This window comes from Phocoena phocoena, chromosome 7 (genome assembly GCF_963924675.1).
Source record: "Phocoena phocoena chromosome 7, mPhoPho1.1, whole genome shotgun sequence".
Lineage (NCBI taxonomy): Eukaryota > Metazoa > Chordata > Mammalia > Artiodactyla > Phocoenidae > Phocoena > Phocoena phocoena.
In genome coordinates this window covers 2163964-2185324 of record NC_089225.1, presented here as the reverse complement: position 1 = coordinate 2185324, position 21361 = coordinate 2163964, and the positions used below count along the sequence as shown (strand labels likewise).

Sequence of the window (21361 nt, the reverse complement as noted above, 5' to 3'; positions counted from 1 at the left end):
ATGGAAAATGAAAATAAGCTTACGTGTACTATACAAAGTATCTGGCCAAACAACAGGGCATTATCCTTTTTAATCCTTACAAACAATTATTCAAGGAGGCAGATTTTTATCTCCAGCTCACAGATGCGGAAGAAACTGTACCTCACAGTGTAGCCCAGCCACAGAGCTCGCGTTAGAACACGGTGCTGGCTCTAACTGCTAGGTAGGCCCTGCTCACCGGTGGGGTCCACCTATAAGGCTGGGAGCGAACTCCAGCCCAAGGCTGGTTTATGTATGGTCCAAAAGCTAAGAAAAGATTTTACATTCTTAAATGATTGAAAAGTAATCAAAAGAAGAATAATATTTTGTGATGAAAACATTACAAAAACTTCACATGTCGGTGTGCACTTAGTTTTGCATATGGCTGCTCTGGCACAACTGCAGGGTTCCATAATTACCAAATAGTTAGGGTCCCCAAAGCTTAAAATATTTACTACCTGGTCCTTTAGAGAAAGTCTGCAACCCCTGATGTGCACCTTGCTATAAATTTTACAAATAAAAAAAAAGAACTCAAAATGCTCATTTAAATACCAGCCATATAATCTCTCATCCAGGGTAAAAACCTTTGACAATTCATCAGGAAGCAGACAAGAAGCATCACTAAGCACACCCCAAGTTTTATTCTCAGGAGCATAAATGAGAACATTTACAATAGCAAAGGCAGGAGGAAGTCACGAGGATGCAAAAACCACCAAGAAGAGCTCCACAAGCAGCTCCACGACAACACGCACAGTACCTCCAGTATTTGTCAGCTCTCCTTTTCATCAACGCAGGGCTCAAAGTTTACAGAGAGAAAACAAACAGAACATAAACTGTTATGGAACACCCACACATCACAGATTATGGAAAGCTGGGGACAGGGGGTGGCGGGGTAGCTGACCTTCCTGAGGTTCCAGGGCAATACCCTGAAGGAGACGAGCAGATTCCAGGAGATGGAACCAGGGCTGGATAACTTTAACACATTCCTGTCAGTTACAGTGAGGAGGTTTTTTACAACCACCCAGTGAGATTTCCACTCAAAGCACTGTCTCCAGGACCTACAGAAAGAGGAGTGCCAAGGCAGAAAGGCTTGGGGCCCAGGGGCCACAGCAAAATAGAGGTAGGAGGCACCTCTTCTGTGCAGCTGCCCACAGGTGGGTCGGGGCCACAGCTGGAGGGGCGCTCCTGGAACAGCCCAGGGCCACCATCAGGGAGACCTGCATTCTACTGTTCAACAAGGTTCAACTGTGTTTTGAAGAAAGCTTATTCACCAACATATGCTTCTCAAAAAACAGACTGTATGGGTATCTAAGTGTATTACCGAGGATTCTCCACGGAAACAGAGCAGGGGTGTGTGGCGGAGGTGGGTGGAGTATGTGCATGTTGAAGGTGGTTAGGGAAACAGATTGATTTATTTTGAGGAATTGGCTTCCATAACTGTGGGGATTCAATGCCAAAATCTGCAGGGCAAGCCAGCAGGCTGAAGACCCAGGGAACAGCTGATGTTACAGTTTGAGTCCAAAGGCAATCTGGAGACAGGACTCCTTCTTGCTGGAGGAAGGTCAGTCCTCTCTCTATTCAGGCTCTTCGACTGATTGGATGAGGCCCACCCACATTACGAAGGGTAATCTGCTTTACTCAAAGTCCATGGGTTTATTTATTTAATAAATTTATTTGTTTATTTATTTATTTTTGGCTGTGTTGGGTCTTCACTGCTGTGCGCAGGCTCTCTCCAATTGCAGTGAGCGGGGGCTACTCTTCGTTGCGGTGTTCGGGTCTCTCATGGCTTCTCTTGTTGTGGAGCACGGCTACTATAGGCACGTGGGCTTCAGTAGTTGCGGCACGTGGGCTCAGTAGCTGTGGCTCACAGGCTCTAGAGCGCAAGCTCAGTAGTTGTGGCGCACAGGCTTAGTTGCTCCATGGCACGTGGGATCTTCCTGGACCAGGGCCCGAACCTGTGTCCCCTGCATTGGCAGGCGGATTCTTAACCACTGCGCCACCAGGAAAGCCCCAACGTCCATGGATTTAAATGTGAGTCTCATCCAAAAATCACCTTCACAGAGCTATGTGGAATATTACTTGATCTAATAAATACCTGGGCACCACGGCTTAGCAAAGTTGATACATAAAATTAACCATTACACTAAAGGTCCCAGTTAATCAAACATTAGCTAAAAAGAGATACAGTATATGTTTTTATATGACATTGAAATTTTTTTTCTATTTACAAAGAAGTACAAGTATAATTTTAAGAGATTTTAGGTGTGAAAACTTTCTAATGGAACACAAACACAGAAGTGGCCATTCAAATTTCCCTTAACTCCACTGTATTATAAAGATACAGTGCAATACTTATTATGTCTAGCTCATTTGATTAGGGATGTAGTGCTGGTAACATGGCAACTTCACAAACAATTCAAAGATTTTAGGAACAGATTAGGGAAAAAAGATGCCTATATTCATTTAACAGAAAAATTTAATTCTCACATGAAAAATAAAGTGATCCATCAAGTCGATAATAGGATTTTTTCTTTTTTTGGCCATGCCGCGTGGCTTATGGGATTTTAGTTCCCCAGCCAGGGATTGAACCCAGGGCCCCAGCAGTGAGAGCACCGAGTCCTAACCACTGGACTGCCAGGGAATTCCCAATAAATGGGATTTTAAAAGATGGAGAAATAAAATTAAGGAAGACCTCTCAGCAGGCATGAATATTTAAAAAGCTGAAAGCATCCACCTGAGTGACACATAAAAGGGCACTCATCTTCAGTGTCCCATCCTCCACTGGGGAACTGGTACAGCCCTAATCAACCTGAAGTCATGACAAGACAACTCACTAACTCATGACACAAATTCTGATTGGATCTCTCCTGTATATATAGTACTCTGCCAGGTGCTGGGGTACCAGGGTGAAATGACAGAGCCTGTCCTCATGGTTCAAGGTGGATACAGAGCTGTTACAGGCAGGGTGAGGGACACGAGAGTAAATGCAGGGGCCTTGGCTTCTCAACTCAGGGACCCTCCCTGGCAGCTTCTTGCATCACTCTGTTGTTTTCTTCATACCACTGCCACTCTGTCCATTTTTTATTTGTTGTGCCAGTTGGTATATAAGCTCCAGGAAAGCAGGAGCCACGCCTGGCTCATTCACCACCACATCCTAGCGCCAGAAACCCTCACCAACAGCCGGATGAGTCCGTGAATCAATGAGCAAATGAATGAATGACCCACATGCTGCACAACTCACTCAGTCTCCCCTGAGGAGCGTGCATCCCTGGGACTGCAGTGTGGAAATGGATCTGGAAGCTCCGATCCACAGAACTGCCCACAATAACCCATGGCCAAAGCAGCCTGGCTGCAGTCTGGGCTGTGCTTCCTACCCATCCACTGGTCTCTCCTCGACTCAATGGAGCTGGGCCCAGGAGGGGTCAATTTACTGATTTCAAAAAAGGATAAAATAAAGTCAAGCCAGAGACTGAGGGTTAGACTCTACATGCTGTACCGTTACACATTTTTTGTACATTTCTTCTAAATTCTGGTGTACCTCACATCCTAGAAGGTTTTAATTTCTACTGAAAATAAAGTGTGTATGTTTCATACATGCACTTATATGCCCGTAAGTTACCTCTGGAAAGATATTGATAATAGTAATAATACCCCTGGGAAGGAAAAAAATAAATAAAAGGAGGTAACTGAAGAATAGGACTGGGAAGGAACTCACTCTTCGCTGAAAACTGTGTTAGCTTTTGAATGCTACAAGCTATGCATGCAATATAAGTATTTTTTAATAAGATAAAAATGTTTAAAAGTTCTAACACTGAATTTAAAAATAAATGTGTGATATAAAAGATTTGAATTCATTCCTGCTGCAGCTCCTTTAATCAAAAACAGGAGTTCCAGTCTCTCAGGCAGGCAAGTCCCTTCACAAGCTGATTTAACACAGGAACATGGGACATCCTTTATCCTAGGTACTGGCACCTCCTATGTGCCAGGCACTGTGTTCAGTGAAGGGGACTCATGGCGACAGGACAATGACACTCTTGCCTGCACTTGAACAACCACCGTGAGAATCACAAACCCTTAAATAGCACAAACTGGGAGCCAGGCACTGTTCTGCACATGTCATAATCAACTCATTAATCAACTCAATAACCCTATGAAGTAGGTGTTTCATCAATCCAGAGATGCACCTTTTGCAAATTTCAGCATGTCAAATTGATATGCATCAGATTCTTGGGCAGCACATTCTCTCCTGGTGATAAATAATACCACGTCTTACTACTGAGGCATCTTAGCCTTGCTGAAATGCATTTCTTGCCACCCAGATAGTGCTCAGAGCATATATCTCACCCAGAGCCTTAGGCTAGTAAGGAGAGCTCTCCCTCTGCTGGCCCCAGGGTCTGTGTGCCTCATCATCTCACAAGCCAACTGCAAGACCAGACACCAAAATGCTGACCGGATTTGTCTGAGGTTGGATAAAACTGTGGTGGAACTTTGGATGATTAAAAGTAATTCAGGTGCTCACTTTGGCAGCACATATACTAAAATGGTAACGATACAGGGAAGATTAGCACGGCCCCTGCATAAGGCTGACACACAAATTCATGAAGTGTTCTTATACATTTTGTGCCCTTCCCCACCATCCTGACACCCTCTGCTGATCCACACACACACACACAAAATTCAGACTCATTCAATAGAAAACCCTATGGAGCCAGCAGATTCTTGATATCAGTACCCTTCATTGTATTTGTATATTTTCTTACCTCTGCAAGGAATTATTAACTATGAAGTCTATTAAATCTAGTGGTGCTCCTCTTCTCCTATTTATTAAAGAATAATGAAAACTTACATAATCTAAAAAAATGGAAATCAAGAATCCCCGGAAAAGAAAGAAACTTCTGATACTTCAAAGAGTGGCCAGCCTTTTGAGGGGGAAAAAAAAACCATCTCTCAGAAATGGACTATATATAAAATAGATAATAAGAACATACTGTAAAGTACAGGGAACTCTATTCAGTACTCTGTAATGACCTATATAGGAACAGAATCTAAAAAAAGAGTGGTTATATATATAACTGACTCACTTTGCTGTACAGTAGAAACTAAGACAACATTGTAAATCAACTATGCATCAATTTAAAAAATTAATTAAAAAAATCTCAGAAATGCACTGTTGGTGGGAGTGTAAATTGGTACAGCGATTATGCAAAACAGTATGGACACTCCTCAAAAAAATTAAAAATAGAACTACTATATGATCCAGGATTCCCACTCCTGGGTAAATATCCGAAGAAAATGAAATCACTATCTCAAAAAGATACATGCATCCCCACATTCACTGCAGCATTATTCACAAAAGCCAAGACATGGAAACAACCTAACTGTCCATCAACGGATGAATGGATAAAGAAAATGTGTATGTACACACACACAAACACACACATACAGGCACTCTCACACAATGGAATACTATTCAGCCATTAAAAGAAGAAGAAAATCCTGCCATTTAGAACACCATAGTTGACTAGGACATTACACTAAGTGAAATTAAGTCAGACAGACTATATGATCCACTTACATGTAAAATCTAAAAAGGCTTCAACATAGAGAGTAGACTGGTGGTTGCCAGGAGCTGCCCGGGTCGGAGACATCAGTCAAAGAGTACAAACTTCCAGTTATAAGAAAAATAAGTTATGGGGATGTAATGTACAACATGGTGACTACAGTTAACCTCAGAGTCCTGTATACTTGAAAGCTGCTAAGAGAGTAACTGTAAATGTTCTCACCACACATCAAAAAATGGTAATTATGTGAAGGGAAGGACGTGTTAACTAACCTTATTGTGGTAATCATTTCATTTGCTATGTATATCAAATCATCATACTACACATCTTAAACTTATGTTAATTACATCTCGATAACTATGGAAGGAAAACACATCTCTCAGAAACTGCTAACTTAGAGGCACCTTTACATTCAGAATTTAAATTCACATACTCCAGATGAACCCTTGGATAAATCAGACTGACTTGATAACTCTGGTTAAAAATGGCTCTATGGGGCTTCCCTGGTGGCACAGTGGTTGAGAGTCCGCCTGCCGATACAGGGGACATGGGTTCGTGCCCCGGTCGGGGAAGATCCCACATGCCGCGGAGCAGCTGGGCCCACGAGCCATGGCCGCTGAGCCTGCGCATCCGGAGCCTGTGCTCCGCAACAGGAGAGGCCACAACAGTGAGAGGCCCGTGTACCACAAAAAAAAAAACAAAAAAAGGCTCTATGTCCATTCCCCGATGTGCTAGCAGTGTGGCATATAACACAGCATACATGATTTCTAAGCCTTGGGTTTGTTTTCTCAAGGAGAACCTAGTTAATCTGAATTTTCTAAACTGTCTACATGAGTTTCACTCATCAGAAAGTTGACATAACTTCCAAGTGTAAGACTGTGAAAATATAAAATTACAGACTCACTCTAATTGAATTATAAAATTCTGACAAACTTTTTTATATCAATAAAAATCACATTGTTCTGTAGTGTATTACCTTAAAAGCAACGTTCAAATCTTTCATTAACTTACACTGGTCCCAATACTAAATTGATTTAATCGATAGCTAATCTGTGAACCCCTGTACAAATGCTAAGAGAAAATAACTATATCATCAGTCACCAAGCACAGGTTAACGAATAAATGCACACATGCCTTTGCCTCTTATTGTTACTGCATGGCAGTATTCAAAACCACCTTTGCACCTCTTAATGAGCACATTCTTCTTGCTTATTAAACATGTAAAATGGGACCCTTATAATGTGGACTCCAGGGCTCTGCTAAAATGCTCTAACATCTACTTCTCATTTTTTTATCTGTGGTATAATAAAAATATATATTTGGTCTTTGCTCTAGGTTCCTGGCGCAGAGCTCCTAAAACCCTTGGAATTTACTGAGGATAGGAGTGTCTTTTGATACTCATAACGAGCCCCTTTCCACTGTACCTGAGCTTATGCTAATGAGCTGACTCAGCGTGGGGCCTCTAGACAGCTTCATGATGTGGGCTGGATACTAGAAGGACCAAACAGCGATTAGAGGGTGAGAACTATCAGGCCCATCCCCTGACCTCCAGAGAGTGGGGGGCTGAGATTAAATTATAAAATCTCTTGAACAACAGAATTTGGGGAGATGCCAGGTTGGTGAACACACAGGTGTGCTGGGAGGGTGGAGGGCCCAGAGAAGGCATATGGAAGCTCTGAGCTCCTTCCCCCAAACCTTGCGTTCTGCATCTCTTCCATTTGGCTGTTCCCGAGCTGTATTCTTTAAAATAAATCAACGAAGTGTTTTCCTGCATTCTGTGAGTTGTTCTAGTGAATTACTGAAACTGAGAGGGTCATGGTAACCTCCGAACTTGTAGTCAGCCAGGCAGAAGTGGGAGTAGTCTGGGAATCCCATTTAAGGCTGGCATCTGAAGTGGAGGTAGTCTTGAGGGACCGAGCCCTTAATTTGTGGGGCCTGAGCTAACTCCAGTAGTTAAGTGTCAGAATTGGATTGAATTATTAGCTATCCAGCTGGTGCTGGAGAATTACAGAAGTGGTGTGGAACGACTATCCGAATTAGAAGCTACTTAATTTAGATAAAAGTCATAATTAACATGGATGGTTGAGATTAAACCAGAAAGGATGGTGGCAGAGAAATGTAAATATATAAGCAAGATGATAAACGTTACTATCAAGGAATAAAGATGGAAGAAAGATAGGGACTTCCCCGGCAGTCCAGTGGTTAGCGCTCTGTGCAGGGGCGCGGGTTCAATCCCTGGTGGGGGAACTAAGATCTCACATGCCGCACAGCACAGTGCAGCCAAAAAAAAAGGAAGAGAGACAGTAATTTTTGTCTTAAAGGAAAATGTCCAATTATGTCAAAACGTGAAAGAAGACGGTAAGAGATAAGTGAGCAGATAAGTAAATTGCAGAAGATTTGAGGAAAAGGGAACTTTATCTGCCTAAGTTAAACAAAACCTGCAAAAATGTGTCAGAATTGACAAAGTTGAGCAATAAATAAAAGTGTGAGCCCTTTACTACCAGGCTGGGCTTTCTCTCTGGGACTAGGGCACAGCCATCCTCTCTCGAGCCCAGGTCAGCTTCCTCTGAAAGCTGTTTGATGCCACCTTCCCAGGATCAGACTCTAAACTCTGAACTATAAAACTGTCAAGGTATTTTTACACCAGATGTATCTGGCACTTCCTAGATGACCAGAATAACAAACAGTGGCTCCCACATCATGGAGTTCATGATGTTAACACCCACATGCAGCAAGAAGGCTGGACATAAAAATAAGCAGAGAAGGGATGCTCCGTATTTCTTCATGAGCTCACAGCTATCATTAGAGCTTCCCTGTGCTTCAGGGCCACAATATGGGAGAGCCAGCATATCAAAAAGAGAAAATTAGCATTCCCTTGATTAACTTCATACAGGTAGGATGTTATTTAAACAAACATACTGCAATTCCCAGGATAGTGGGAGGCTCTAGACATGCTTCCATGCCTCGCTGCCTTTGCTGTGTTCTAACCCCAGGATGGACAAGGACCAAATCCTCACACCACAGCCAAGAAGCCCACCCTGCAAAAGATTTTACTCCTGTCCATTTTGATAACGTTGCTTATTCTAATCAATCAACTGGAGCCTCAAGTTTTATCATCTGCTCCCTTCTAAAGCTAAAGCTAAAGGCCAGAAATTGGGTCTTCAACAAACAAAAGCAACAGCACCAACCCTGTAGGGAACAGACTCCAGCAGAAGCTGCTATCACTGCTTCCAATAGACATCAGGCAGGCTCCCAGGAGTGGGTTAAGTTTTCCATAAAGGACTCAAGATTCAAAGCGCTAAGAATTAACTACGAAGGACAGAATATATTTATGAGGGAAATCTAACTGTGGTCATTTGCTTTTTTTTTTTTTTTTTTTTCAGTACGTGGGCCTCTCACTGTTGCGGCCTCTCCCGCTGCGGAGCACAGGCTCCGGACGCACAGGCTCAGCGGCCATGGCTCACGGGCTCAGCCGCTCCACAGCACGTAGGGTCTTCCCGGACCGGGGCACGAACCCGCGTCCCCTGCATCGGCAAGCAGACTCTCAACCACTGCGCCACCAGGGAAGCCCTGCTTTTCTTTAATGTTCTATTTTCTAAGGAGCACATGAGGAAGCTCTTTTCCTCTTTCTGCCTCTGAAACTCCCAATGTAATAGACTGTAGCTACAAATAGACACAACATACTCTTTGACAAGTAAGCATCATCAGCAGGACTTGGAAACACATTAGAAAGGCAGATTCCCAGGCCCTATCCCAACTCCAAGTAACGGAAAGCTCTAAGGGTGGGCCAGGCATGGGTGTCTGACCAAGCCTCCAGGAGCTCCTGATGAACTACAGAGTTTGAGAACCCGTAGGCTTTTGGCCTGTAGTGTGTAAGCATGCCCCCCGGGATTGTGTCCAGAGCTGCAGCAGGCGCCCCTCCTGGATTCAGACGCAGCTGGCGCTCCAAGGAGTCCACTTCCCTCCAGGCTGGCCCACCCCACCTCCGCTGCTCCCCATTACCCGGCACGCTGCTGCTCTTTGCAGTCCTCCACCTGGAGGCCTGTGCTCACTTCTCCCCAGGGACCCCAGACGCCACCGCCCTTGAGCTCAGGCCAGGGCCCCGACAGACCACAGGGAACACTCCACCTCGGAACTCCTCCAGCCCTGGCTGTGGGTAACATCATGGGGTCTTCATCACCCTGTTACACACCTTGCTTATACAGATGCCTTTTCTGCCCAAATAATCATGAATTATTTGGGGAGAAAGGCCACATTCAATGTTTTACACCCTCCACAGAAAAACTATAAAACTAGCAGGAAAGTTGTATTCTTAAAAAAAAAAATCAAAAACTCATCTCATGGAATACATAACTAAGGAGTACTGACTAGACAAAGAAAAAAAAAAAACCCCAAACAATTAATGCACTTAAGGACAATATGAAGTCAGAAAAAGCCAAAAATAAGCTCCATAAAACTATAAAAATTAGTCCTGATGTCAATAAATTACATTTGTAATGTAATAGAAGCAGCAGTGAAACTTTTTCAAGAGGCCTGGCTAAGCAAAATAATGGCTAGTGTATTTCTACTATCTGCATAGACTGAGAAGGTTTATAATAAATGAAACAGCTCATGACACTTAAGTTCTTCACATAAAGGACAGCCCTAGACAAAAATAAAAAAATAAGCTTAGCATATCTTTTAGTAGCCTCCTAACTTTCCTTTCTTTATATCCTATTCCCTCCTCTACCTTCCTCAAAATAATAAATACAAACAACCCTAAAGAGAGTTGAAAGAAATGTTCACTTAAAAAAACGTATATGACTATAATCTAGCCTGTCGTTTGCAGGGTAGGCCCCCAAAAGGAAACACAAAAGCTTACTACGTAGGAGAAAGCATTCTTTCCTCATCAGTAGGACCAGAAAGTTCTAAGTGTGATTGCAAAAGAAAGCAAAGTTTATCTCAATGGAAGTGCAAATTATTAGAAGCCACGATTTCCCAGAAATTAACCATGCAGAAATCCAGCTAGATAACAGTAAGAACTCATCCTAGAATGGGTGGGTGCAGAAGAAAGTGACCGATCCCTGCGGAAAACAGAACAAAGAAAACTTGTGTGTTTGAGGAACTTCTACTCTAATCTGTATTTTCCTCACAGTCAGCTACAATACAACCACATATAATGTACACAGTCTTAAAAATGAAATTTGTCATGTATAAGCCTGAGGAAAAAAGTATTTTCTAATAATAAAAAGCAATATCATGCCACATTAAAAATAAACTTTTACTGAATGTCAAAAAAACTATTCAGTTGGGACCTACATAAAGAACAATTACACTTTGCTTTCTAACCACATGATTTTTAAAAGAACAAAGAACAAAAAATATTCATCAAATGTAATGAATAAGAAATACACTTTGAATTTATCCATGTAATTAGCTTTTCTCAGAGTATCTTTTAGAACTAATGTTTCACAAAAAACATTTTGGGGAATGAGTTTCAATGCATTAACAAATACTGGAGAGCTGAGACGAAGAGGCACAAAAACTTTAAAAATATACAGAATGGAAAACCATAATTCAAAAAGATACATGCACCCCAATGTTCATTGCAGCACTATTTACAATAGCCAGATCATGGAAGCAACCTAAATGCCCATCAACAGACGAATGGATAAAGAAGATATGGTACATATATGCAATGGAATGTTACTCAGCCATAAAAAGGAACGAAATTGGGTCATTTGTAGAGACGTGGATGGATCTAGAGACTGTCATACAGACTGAAGTAAATCAGAAAGAAAAACAAATTTCGTATATTAACACATATGTGTGGAATCTAGAAAAATGGTACAGGTGAACCAGTTTGCAGGGCAGAAATAGAGACCCAGATGTAGAGAACAAACGTATGGACACCAAGCGGGGAAAGTGGCGGGGGCGTGGTGGTGGTGGTGTGATGAACTGGGAGATTGAGATTGACATGTATACACTGATGTGTATAAAATAGATAACTAATAAGAACCTGCTGTATAAAAAAATAAATAAAATTTAAATATTCAAAAAATATATATATACAGAATGAACTACTAAAACATTATGGAGTGAAAGATGCACAAAACAGCACAGAGGACTACATGATTCTATTTACATGTAAGTCTAGAAAAGGCAAAACTAATCCACAGTAGAGAAAGATCAGACCAGTAGTTGCCTCTGAGCAGAGAGGGCAGGGGTGAGCCAGGAAGGGGCACGAGAGAACCTTCGAAGTGAGAGTAACGTTGAGGGGTCTAAGTTACACCAACTACATCTGTCAAAACTTATGGAAGAGTAAACTTAGAACATGTATTTTATTATGCATAAGTTTTACCTTAAAGACAAAAAGTTACACTGAACTGGACCCTGTTAATACCATGCATGAAGTGCCCAAGGGCACCAGGTAAGGCGCACCAATGGAGGGACTAGTAGGGCCTGGGGGATAGGTGTGCGGCTGCTCACTGTGTAGACCTGTAGGCTTTTCAGGTTTGGGGTGGGTCCACGCATTCATTTCTTTTTAAAATCTAAACAGTGATTCTGATTCACAGCCAAAGTCAAGAACAACTGAGTGACAGACTTTCATTGTGTTTTCATAACTACAGGCCTAACAAGAGTGTTCACTGATATTTCCCTGCATAGACAAGAAGATACAATAGAAGGGGAGCCAAGTCCAGACCACAGGCCGAAGGCTTCCGAAAAGTGTTTTATACACTCCCACTTGAGAGTCATACAGGAAAAATTTCAGGAATACTGATTATTTCCACTCGACCTTATAATAACCACAATTTATAGTTAGCCAAAGCAATATATATTTCAAAACTTAACAAAGAAACATTAAGTGGAGTTCCTATAAGCTACAAATGAGACATCAGAGGAAGGACACCACAGCGAGGTGGTTTTGCCGTGAAAAGGCCTTCAATTCACACAGAACAATGAAATCCAGGAAGTTCCTAATATTAACTATCATTTAGACATCTCCAAAGTGAAAACAAAACTTCAGTTACACTCAAGCACACTTCTGTTCCTATAGCACATTCCAAAATTTCTATAAAATGCAATTTATAAAGGTCTTCACAAAATGAAAAATACTAAAGGCCCTTACCTTTTCTAGAAGGAAGTTCTCCATTCTGTGTTAACTCTGCCCCAGTATATACAATTTCTCCATCTTTAACCATTTCATTCCACAGACCACAGAGCCCATCTCGTGTGAATGCAAGCTGGCAATGATAAATAAAATAAACTTACAGAGTAATCACACTCACAATGCAATTCTTAAAGAATAATATGAAAAAAAAATCTCATTCGTCCAACATTTAATGAAAATTTTCCCAAGAAATACAGTTAAGTGAAAAAGGTACTGTGCATAATAGCTTATATACTGTGCTACGTTTTGCCTAAGATACAAGAAAAAAGACACATGTGGGCAGGTGCTCTGGAAAGATAAACCAGACACAAATTACATGATCACTTATCGGGAGACGGGAAGGGGAACGTGGGTAAAAAGCAGCAGAGGTGAATGAAGGCAAGATTTTGAGTATACCTACATTTACTTCTAAAACATATAAATGATTTTCATTTTCAAAAAGTACAATTAAATCATAAAAAGCAAAGCCTATAACTGGTAACAAGCAAATTAACCTGTTTATCAAAAAGAAAAGTACACTTGACCCTTGAACAACTCAGGGGTTAATCCAAATATAATTTTTATAGTCAGCCCTCCATATGCACGGTTCCTCCACATCCACAGACTCAACCAACCATAGACCGTGTAGTACTTCAGTATTTACTACTGAAAAATATCCAAGTACAAGTGGACCCACGTAGTTCAAACCTGCATTGTTCTGGGTCAACTGTATTTCAAGACCCTTTTCAACTATACATCTTTAGCTAGATATACTTCAAGGGGAAAAAAAACCCTTAAACTCTACTAATTGGTCTTATTCATAACTATAATATTGACATTAAAATTTTTCAACTATTTCATGTATATATATTATAGGATAAAGCAATGTTAATATAATAAAATGTATGTTTATGATAAAGTATGTTAATGTTACTAGATTTAAGTATAAAAGATAAAATCAAGGAAGTTTTTAAGAACAATTTGAATTGGAAATCTCAGCATGAATTTATATTTGAATATATCTGCTTGCACTGTCTTTGGAAAAGACCTAAAATCAATGGCACTCTGAGAGCAGTGAGTACACCCAGCACCCAGATACTGGTTTCCAAGAACCACTTCCTACTAAATGAAACCTGGGCTCTAGGGAAAAAAAGGCTGAGTCAAGGACCAGGGAAGAAAGGTGAGCCTGGAATATCTTAAGTTTGCACCAAAAAAGCTGCTCAAAGCCTGATGAGGACTCCCTCACTGGCCAAATTTAGAATAATTTTGAACATCAAAATACATAACGGGGCTTCCCTGATGGCGCAGTGGTTGAGAGTCCTCCTGACGATGCAGGGGACACGGGTTTGTGCCCCAGTCCGGGAAGATCCCACATGCCGCGGAGCTGCTGGGCCCGTGAGCCATGGCCGCTGAGCCTGCGCGTCCGGACCCTGTGCTCCGCAACGGGAGAGGCCACAGCAGGGAAAGGCCCGCGAACCCGCAAAAAAAAAACAAAAACGAAAACACGAGTCCATAGTGATATTCAAAGACAAAACAAAAACGCCCACAAAAATGCTCTTGGTTGTCAGTATTGGGAAGTCATAAAAGGTTTCCCAGAGAAAGCAGTCACTGAAGGGTGTGGGCATGGTAAACACCCAAAGAAGGCATCCATTCTGAAAATGGCAGGTACAACAGAAACCCTCTTCTCAGACAGACAAGACACTTTACACTAAAACAGACACATCTGTTTGCCCATCTTTTAATGGAAGGTCAGGGCCTTTTCTTTGTTCACAAGTCCACCAGCTTGTCCCTTGTCATCAGTCCAACATTCGCCACTCTCATGAAGCATCCACTATTTCCAGACTCAGTTTCTTTAAAGGGAGCAAGAACTGAAGGGCACTCTGTGAGCGATCTTAGTACACAATTCCTTTAGACTTGCAAGGCTTTTCCCGCAATCCTTTACAGTTCTCTCTTACCTAACCCGTACAAGTAATTTTTTTAGCATCTCACTTTTATCCAAACGATGTGTAGTAGGCAAATCTAAGATGCCCTCAAGATCCTTGCCCCCCCGGGGCACACACACCCTGTGTAATCCTCTCTCTGAGTGTGGGCAGGACCTGTGAATATAGGACAGGACTTTCCACCTGTGACTAGGTTTTATTTCCTTCTGCGGCAAAAGTGAAGGAATTTCTCATATATAATTAAGGTCTCACATTGGTTGATTTCTAGTCAACCAAAAGGACGATTACCCTAGGGCCCTGTCAGGTAAAAGCCCTTAAGAGGATGGGGCCATCCAGAAGAGACACTCTCCCAGCCACTGCCATGAGCTGCCAATGGAGGGGGCATATCCTAGGAGCCCACAGCTCAGCCCCATTCAACACCCAACAAACTGAATTCTGCCGACAAGGACCCCAATGAGACTCCAGATGAGAAAGCAGACTGGTTAGCACCCTGACTGCAGCCTGTGAATCCCGAAGCAGAAGACCCAGCTAAGCCATGGCCAGACACCTGACCCACACAGAAAGGGGGAGAGAGTAAACGGAGTTGTTTTAAGCTGCTGAATTTCTGGTCAGTGACTTGTTACATAGCAACAGAAAACCAATTTCGCATCTAACTTAGTTTTCCCAGAAGCAACAACTTGCTCTCAGCACTCATATTTTATCTGTCCACATCACTAACAAGATAACTGCCATAAACATACTTGAGACCAAAACATGACTGCTGGCAAAAGTATTAACTGGCAGAGGGAGAAGTAAATCCTTTCTAAAAAGTGAGCCACAAACGTTCAGGGCCCCTGAGGTTTTAACGCGGGAATGGAAAGGCCTGGCTCATCTGCTGGTCTGCGTAAGAGGTGGGCAGCTAAGAGCTGCCGCTGGGCTCAGTCCTGGCCCACAAAGCCACATAGGCAAACAGTGGCCAGAATAAATATAGCCCCACACGTGCTGTGCTCCAGCAGTTACACACCACCTCTAGGGGCCAGGGAATAAATGATCACACCTCCAGCCATAACTCAGCGTCAGGGCAGTAGAAAGGACAGAGGAAGAAACCGGAAACAAAGGAAATAACTTAGGAGGCCTCTGCTAAGAGCTCCCCCAAACAGGATGAGAGCCTAAGCCAAGACATGGAAGAGAAGAGTATGTAAGACATTTCAGATCAAATGGGACAGAGCAGATGTGAAATGTGAAAAACCAGGTAGGGAACAGACTCAGGATGAGAGGGAATTAACTCAGTTTTAACCACTGAGATTTGCACCAACTACTGAACATAAACATGGAGATACTCTCCCCACGCACGTGCATACATGTACACACATACACACACAGACACATTACACACATACTGCAAATACAAATCCAGATCTTAGCAGAGTGTTCAGGGCTAGAGGTTCAAATCTGGGAGTCAACAGCATGGGCAACAGACCTGCAGAAGACGCTAACGCCGAAGGAGGGAGGGTGGACCAGCCCCGACTGCCCACTAGGATTACCCCTGGGTGGCTGGGGACGAAACATTTATTAAAGAATAAGCCAAGGAAGAAGCCCAGTTTACATGGAAACAAGAACTATCACTACCGCCCATTCTTTCATCACTCGGGTCATGCTGGGAAGGATGAGAGTAGGGCAGCTGTGTGGAAGGTAGACACTGGGTGTCTGGAGGGATACTCGCTGTAGAAGCCTCTTAGGAACTGCGGACGTGAACTCGAGTAACCACCAAACTACAATGGTTCGGGCATCTGAAAGGATTCAAGGAAGAAGGAACACTGCTAAGGCAACAGAGCAAGCTTCCATGGAGCAGGGCTTGAAAGAGCTAGACTGCAGAAGGCAGAGATGAAGCCCCTGGGAGAGCATTCCAAGGCACTGGGAGGGAAGCACAGGATCCCAAGGAGAAAGAGGCCAGGAAAACTGGGAAATAATCATGGCACTGGAAGAATAACCTGCACAAGCAGTGAAAGTCACTTCAATTTGGCAGTTTAAGAGTATTTGTACAACAGTCTATAAATAGTTTGTCTTTATCAGTAGGTAATTTGCATAAACGTTCCCAATGGGTGACAACACAGATCTTAAATTTTAACTTTTTTCACGTAGAATCCAGATGCCTCTGATTAGCATTATTCAGTCTTAGGACCCTTTTCCAATGTGCTCTTACATTCTTACTTCACACCTCTAAAATGACATAGCAGGTAAAGTCATTTTCATCCCGAAAAGAAGCCAGCAAGGGGGGTAGTAATAGGCCCAGTTTTGAGGGTCAGTAACTAAAACTTAGGAGTTCAATTACCTGACCAAGATCACACAACACCGAGGCTGTCAGAGTTTTTGGGAAGAGGCCTAACTCTCAAGCTCGTTCTCTTCTCACCAACACCACATGCACCAACACATGCAGTAAGGAGGCCTGGGGGAGCCATCACAGGTGCTACCAATACTTGAAAACCAAATAGAATTGGGCAAGCGGACCCTGAAGGTATCTATTAAAATCACTACTTCAGAACTGTATAATTACACAATATAATCCGAAATAGAATATGCCAAATGAAATAAATGGCATTTTGATTGACTTATAGTTAGAAAATGTTTATTTCTTCTATTTTTAAAATATGCCTGAAATGTGATCGGTTCAAATATTTGCAGATGACTAAAGACATCTGGCTTTTTTCTTAGCCTTGCAGAAAAATACTTTCTAAACACCTACTGAACACAGGACAATTCCAAAAAATTTTAAGAACAGGTTTCTAGAACTGGAAAGGTCAGAAAGAAACATAAAGTACATCTGTTTGAAGACATCCAGGCAGCAAGGAGAGGAGGACAGCCCAGGGAGCCGAAGGCTGCTTCCCTAGAGGCACCTGCCAATTCTGCGAGCAGGGCTGAGACCAAGCACAGCTCAGTGGAGCTGCTGAGAGGCTAGAGCCATGGTCCTCACAGGAAAGAGGCCTGTGAGGAAGAGGGAAACATGCCACGCTTTGAGCAGAACTCCGAAGGGACACACACACACACACAGAAGTACGGGTGAGGTACAAGCAGGCCGGTAGGAGCCCCGTTTTGAACCATCACAGTTCCCTGCTGCTCTGAAGTAACCTGAGGTCACTAGTGCTACTAGTTTGACAGATCCTCTCTGGAAGAGGAAAGCGTTACCCAGTGTCCCCAAGTGACCACAATGATTTTTCATGTACAATACCTAGAACTCAAACAAAAATAAAAATGGGTAAGATAAGGCCACATGACTGAAAAATGAAGAAAATGGAAGACAGCATAAGCAAATCAAGAGTGTACCCAGAAAAGAGACATACAGATACAGACTTTGCCCTAAAACGGAAAGCCCAAGTAACAGATTAAAGTGCTGACACTTTCCCTGGCAGATGCCAGCCCAGGGCAGTGAGGGGAAGGGCAGAGGGGGAGGCAAGACAAGGAAGCATAGGAAGCAAATGATGCAGCAAGTTACTACAGGGGTCAGCAAATTAAGGCCCACCAGGGGCCAAACGTGGCCCACGACCTGATTTTAGACGGCCCTCAAGCTAAGAGTGGCTTTTACATTTTTCAATGATCGAAAAATAACCAAGAGAAGGAAAATATTTCATGACACATGAAAATTATGACATTCAAACTTCAGTATCCATAAAGTTTCTGGAGCCTACCAACATGTACTTGTTTTATGTACTGGCCGTAGCTGCTTTCGCATGACAACAGCAGAGGTGAGCAGCTGTTACAGAGGACACGTGGCCCACAGAACTATTTACGATCGGGCCCTTCACAGGGAAAGTCTGCAGACTCCCATTTTACTGCAGCAGTCCCCACTCCACGGTGTGCGGCAGGCACACTCTCCAGGCATGTGGGGCTCTTCGCCAAGGTCTCCGAGAAGAAACCACAGACCCGTCCAAGGAGGGAGAAAAAGGGGGTGGGGGTGGGAATTAAAATACCCAGTTCCCGTATCTCTCCTTACCAAGCGGTGAATGTTCGCCCCGTGGAAAGTGAGCTCCTGCTCTCCCCCACCTTCCAGACGATGTCACCTGCAACTCCATGGTAGGCAGCTGGGAAGCCCTAACCTACGCCCTGCTGTGTGACGTTATGTCTAAGACGAAGAGTAGAAGGGCGGCCCACAGGCACGCTGGGGTATCAACCCAGAGGGAAAGGGAGATGCAGTCGAGGAATCTAAAGAGGCTGTGCAAGGTTTAACATGTTCAAGCAATTAAAAGATCACATGAACAATTTCAGCAAAGAACTGGAAACTATAGAAAAGTACCTTATGTGGCAGTTAAGCAAACTGCCAAAACACCTCAAACTAAACATTTAAAATAGATGCATTTTACTAAATATAATTATACCTCAATAAAATGCATTCAAACAAAAATGTGGAAATTCCAAAACAAGCAATATCTAAAATTAAGAAGTCAATAAATGAGATTAAAAGCAGATTGGGAAGGCCTGTGCTTCCACCTGTGAAGAATTAACTTCTTTAGGAATTACCTGTCTGGTAGAAAACCAGACAGAATATATCAAACAGCTGTTTTCCAACACTGGACAACAGACAGCCCAGAACTGTGATCCCTGAGAAGGGCAACAAATGAAGTAAGGGCTACAACTTCCCAAACTTAATGCCTAGAAGCAGCTTCCAGGCTGCAACACAGGAAAGGGGAACCCAAATAGAGCCCAGAGGTCTTGCTGAATGGAGGAGACAGACCAGCTATAAGTAGGTCAAAATGACAAGAATACAGGAGAGGAAGTTGGCTGCAGAGAGGCTGATCTCTGGAGATGGGAAGAGGGGACCCCTTGAGATTCTGGCTGAGAACTGATCTGGGTATGAGTTGAGAACACTCCCAAGGCTGGGGAAAGAAGCACTAAAAAGGAGTAGGCAGAACCCCCATGATTCAGAGTCTGGAAAATCTTGTGTTTCCACCAACCAGAACAGAAAGACCTCCCAACACAGCAAGCATTAGAGTCCTGAGAAGGACACTGCCTTAATAAGGCAGATAAATCAGCCCAAGATTAAAGGCTGTACTAGATCAGCCCAAACAAACCTTAGGATCAATCTTTGAAAGGCCAAATTGATCCCAAGTAACTTACATGCATGCCAGACAAAACTAATGCTCTGTAAAAGAATAAAACAAAATCTAACACAGAATAACATAATATTTATTTATAATGTCCAACATTTAATAAAAAATTACCAGGCATGCTAACATGTCCCATAACCAGAGCAATAAATCAACAGAAATGATAGATTCAGTCAATCGAAATAAATGCAGAAATTACAGACACGATGGAATTAGCAGACAAGAATGTTAAAAGCTCTATTATAGATATGTTCCATGTACTCACAGAGAGGAAAATATGAACATCATGACAAGTGAAATGGAAGATATAAAAAGGACTGGAATGGAATCTCTAAAGATGAAAATACAAGACCTAAAGTGAAAACTTCAATGCATAGGATTACTAAATTAGACACTGCAGAACAGTTCTACTATAATCCAACATGTCTAAGCATACAGCTGTTGTAACAGCTATGCTCTCTCCCTTTTAAAACTCACTCTGGGTTCTACCCATAACTATAGGTTTAATGCCCACCACCAGTCTTCATGTCCATGTACAGTCATTCAGTCATCTAAAGATCTTCCTCTACTCAATTCCTCAGGAAGGGCTCTTGGAAACAATATTTTCTGAGTTCCTGCTCGTTGATAAACTTGTGTCCTTTTTACCTGAAAAGTCAGTTCTGCTAGAACATAAAATCCTTGGCTCACATTTTCTTTTCTCAGGTGCCATGAATATGTTACTCAGCTTTCTTCTGCATAAGGCCTTGTTGTCAAGTCTGATGATAAACTCATTTTCTTTCCTTTATAACTATTATTAGTCTTTTCCAAGAACCAAAGCTAAAAGTCAGTTCTTTAAAAAAAGACTAACAAAATATATAAACCCCTGACAAGACAGGTCCAAAGTACAGAAAAGATACAAACAACCAAAATCATGAATAAAAAATTGAGCAATACTACCTATTCACAGACACGAAAGAAATCACAAGAAGTCATTATGAAAATCAATTAAGTTACCTGTGTGTAAAACATCCTTTTACTTCTATGTATCATCTGTCAACTGGAAAACCTGAGATTTGAATTTACCAAGATGTTCATGTTTACATTTTTTAATCTACTGATATTTCTAAGCGTAAAGTGACAATATATACATTTAATAACTTTAAGTTTAAAAGCTAACTTTCATGCTGAATCATTTTAAATTGATGACTAGAAGAAAAGAAAAATTCAATCTGAGTTGCATTATTGATATAGTCAACAACTTTGATGGGCCTCAAAGGCATTATACCGAGTGAACAAAGCCAGTTTCAAAAGGTCACATACCATACGACATTCTCGAAATGACAAAATTATACAGATGGAGAACAGATTAGTGATTGCCAGGGGTCAAAGATGGTAGAGGAAGTTGAGTGTGACTATAGGTGATGGAACACTTCTGGATCTTAATTGTGGTGGTGGTTACATGAATAATCACATATGATAAAATGGCACAGAACTATGCTCACATTGTACCAATGTCAATTTGCTGGTTTTAATATTATACTATAGTTACCTAAGATTGTACCACTGGGGGAGTCTGGAATAAGAGTATACCGTGACCTCTCTACTTTCTTTGCAACTTCCTGTGGGTCTATTATTATTTCAAAATAAAAAGTTTTA

General features: G+C 42.2%; 1 protein-coding gene and 1 non-coding gene across 2 annotated transcripts in view; one reads left to right on the top strand and one right to left on the bottom strand.

The window, feature by feature from the left end:
* Positions 1–21361, bottom strand: part of HERC2 (HECT and RLD domain containing E3 ubiquitin protein ligase 2) — a 231180-nt gene that overhangs the window by 206816 nt on the left and 3003 nt on the right. The window contains 1 exon segment of the mRNA XM_065880686.1: positions 12688–12802. Coding sequence (XP_065736758.1) covers positions 12688–12802 — 115 coding nt within the window.
* LOC136126212 (U6 spliceosomal RNA) lies at positions 4530–4636 on the top strand. The gene has a single exon (XR_010656100.1). It is a non-coding gene; the product is annotated as a U6 spliceosomal RNA (small nuclear RNA).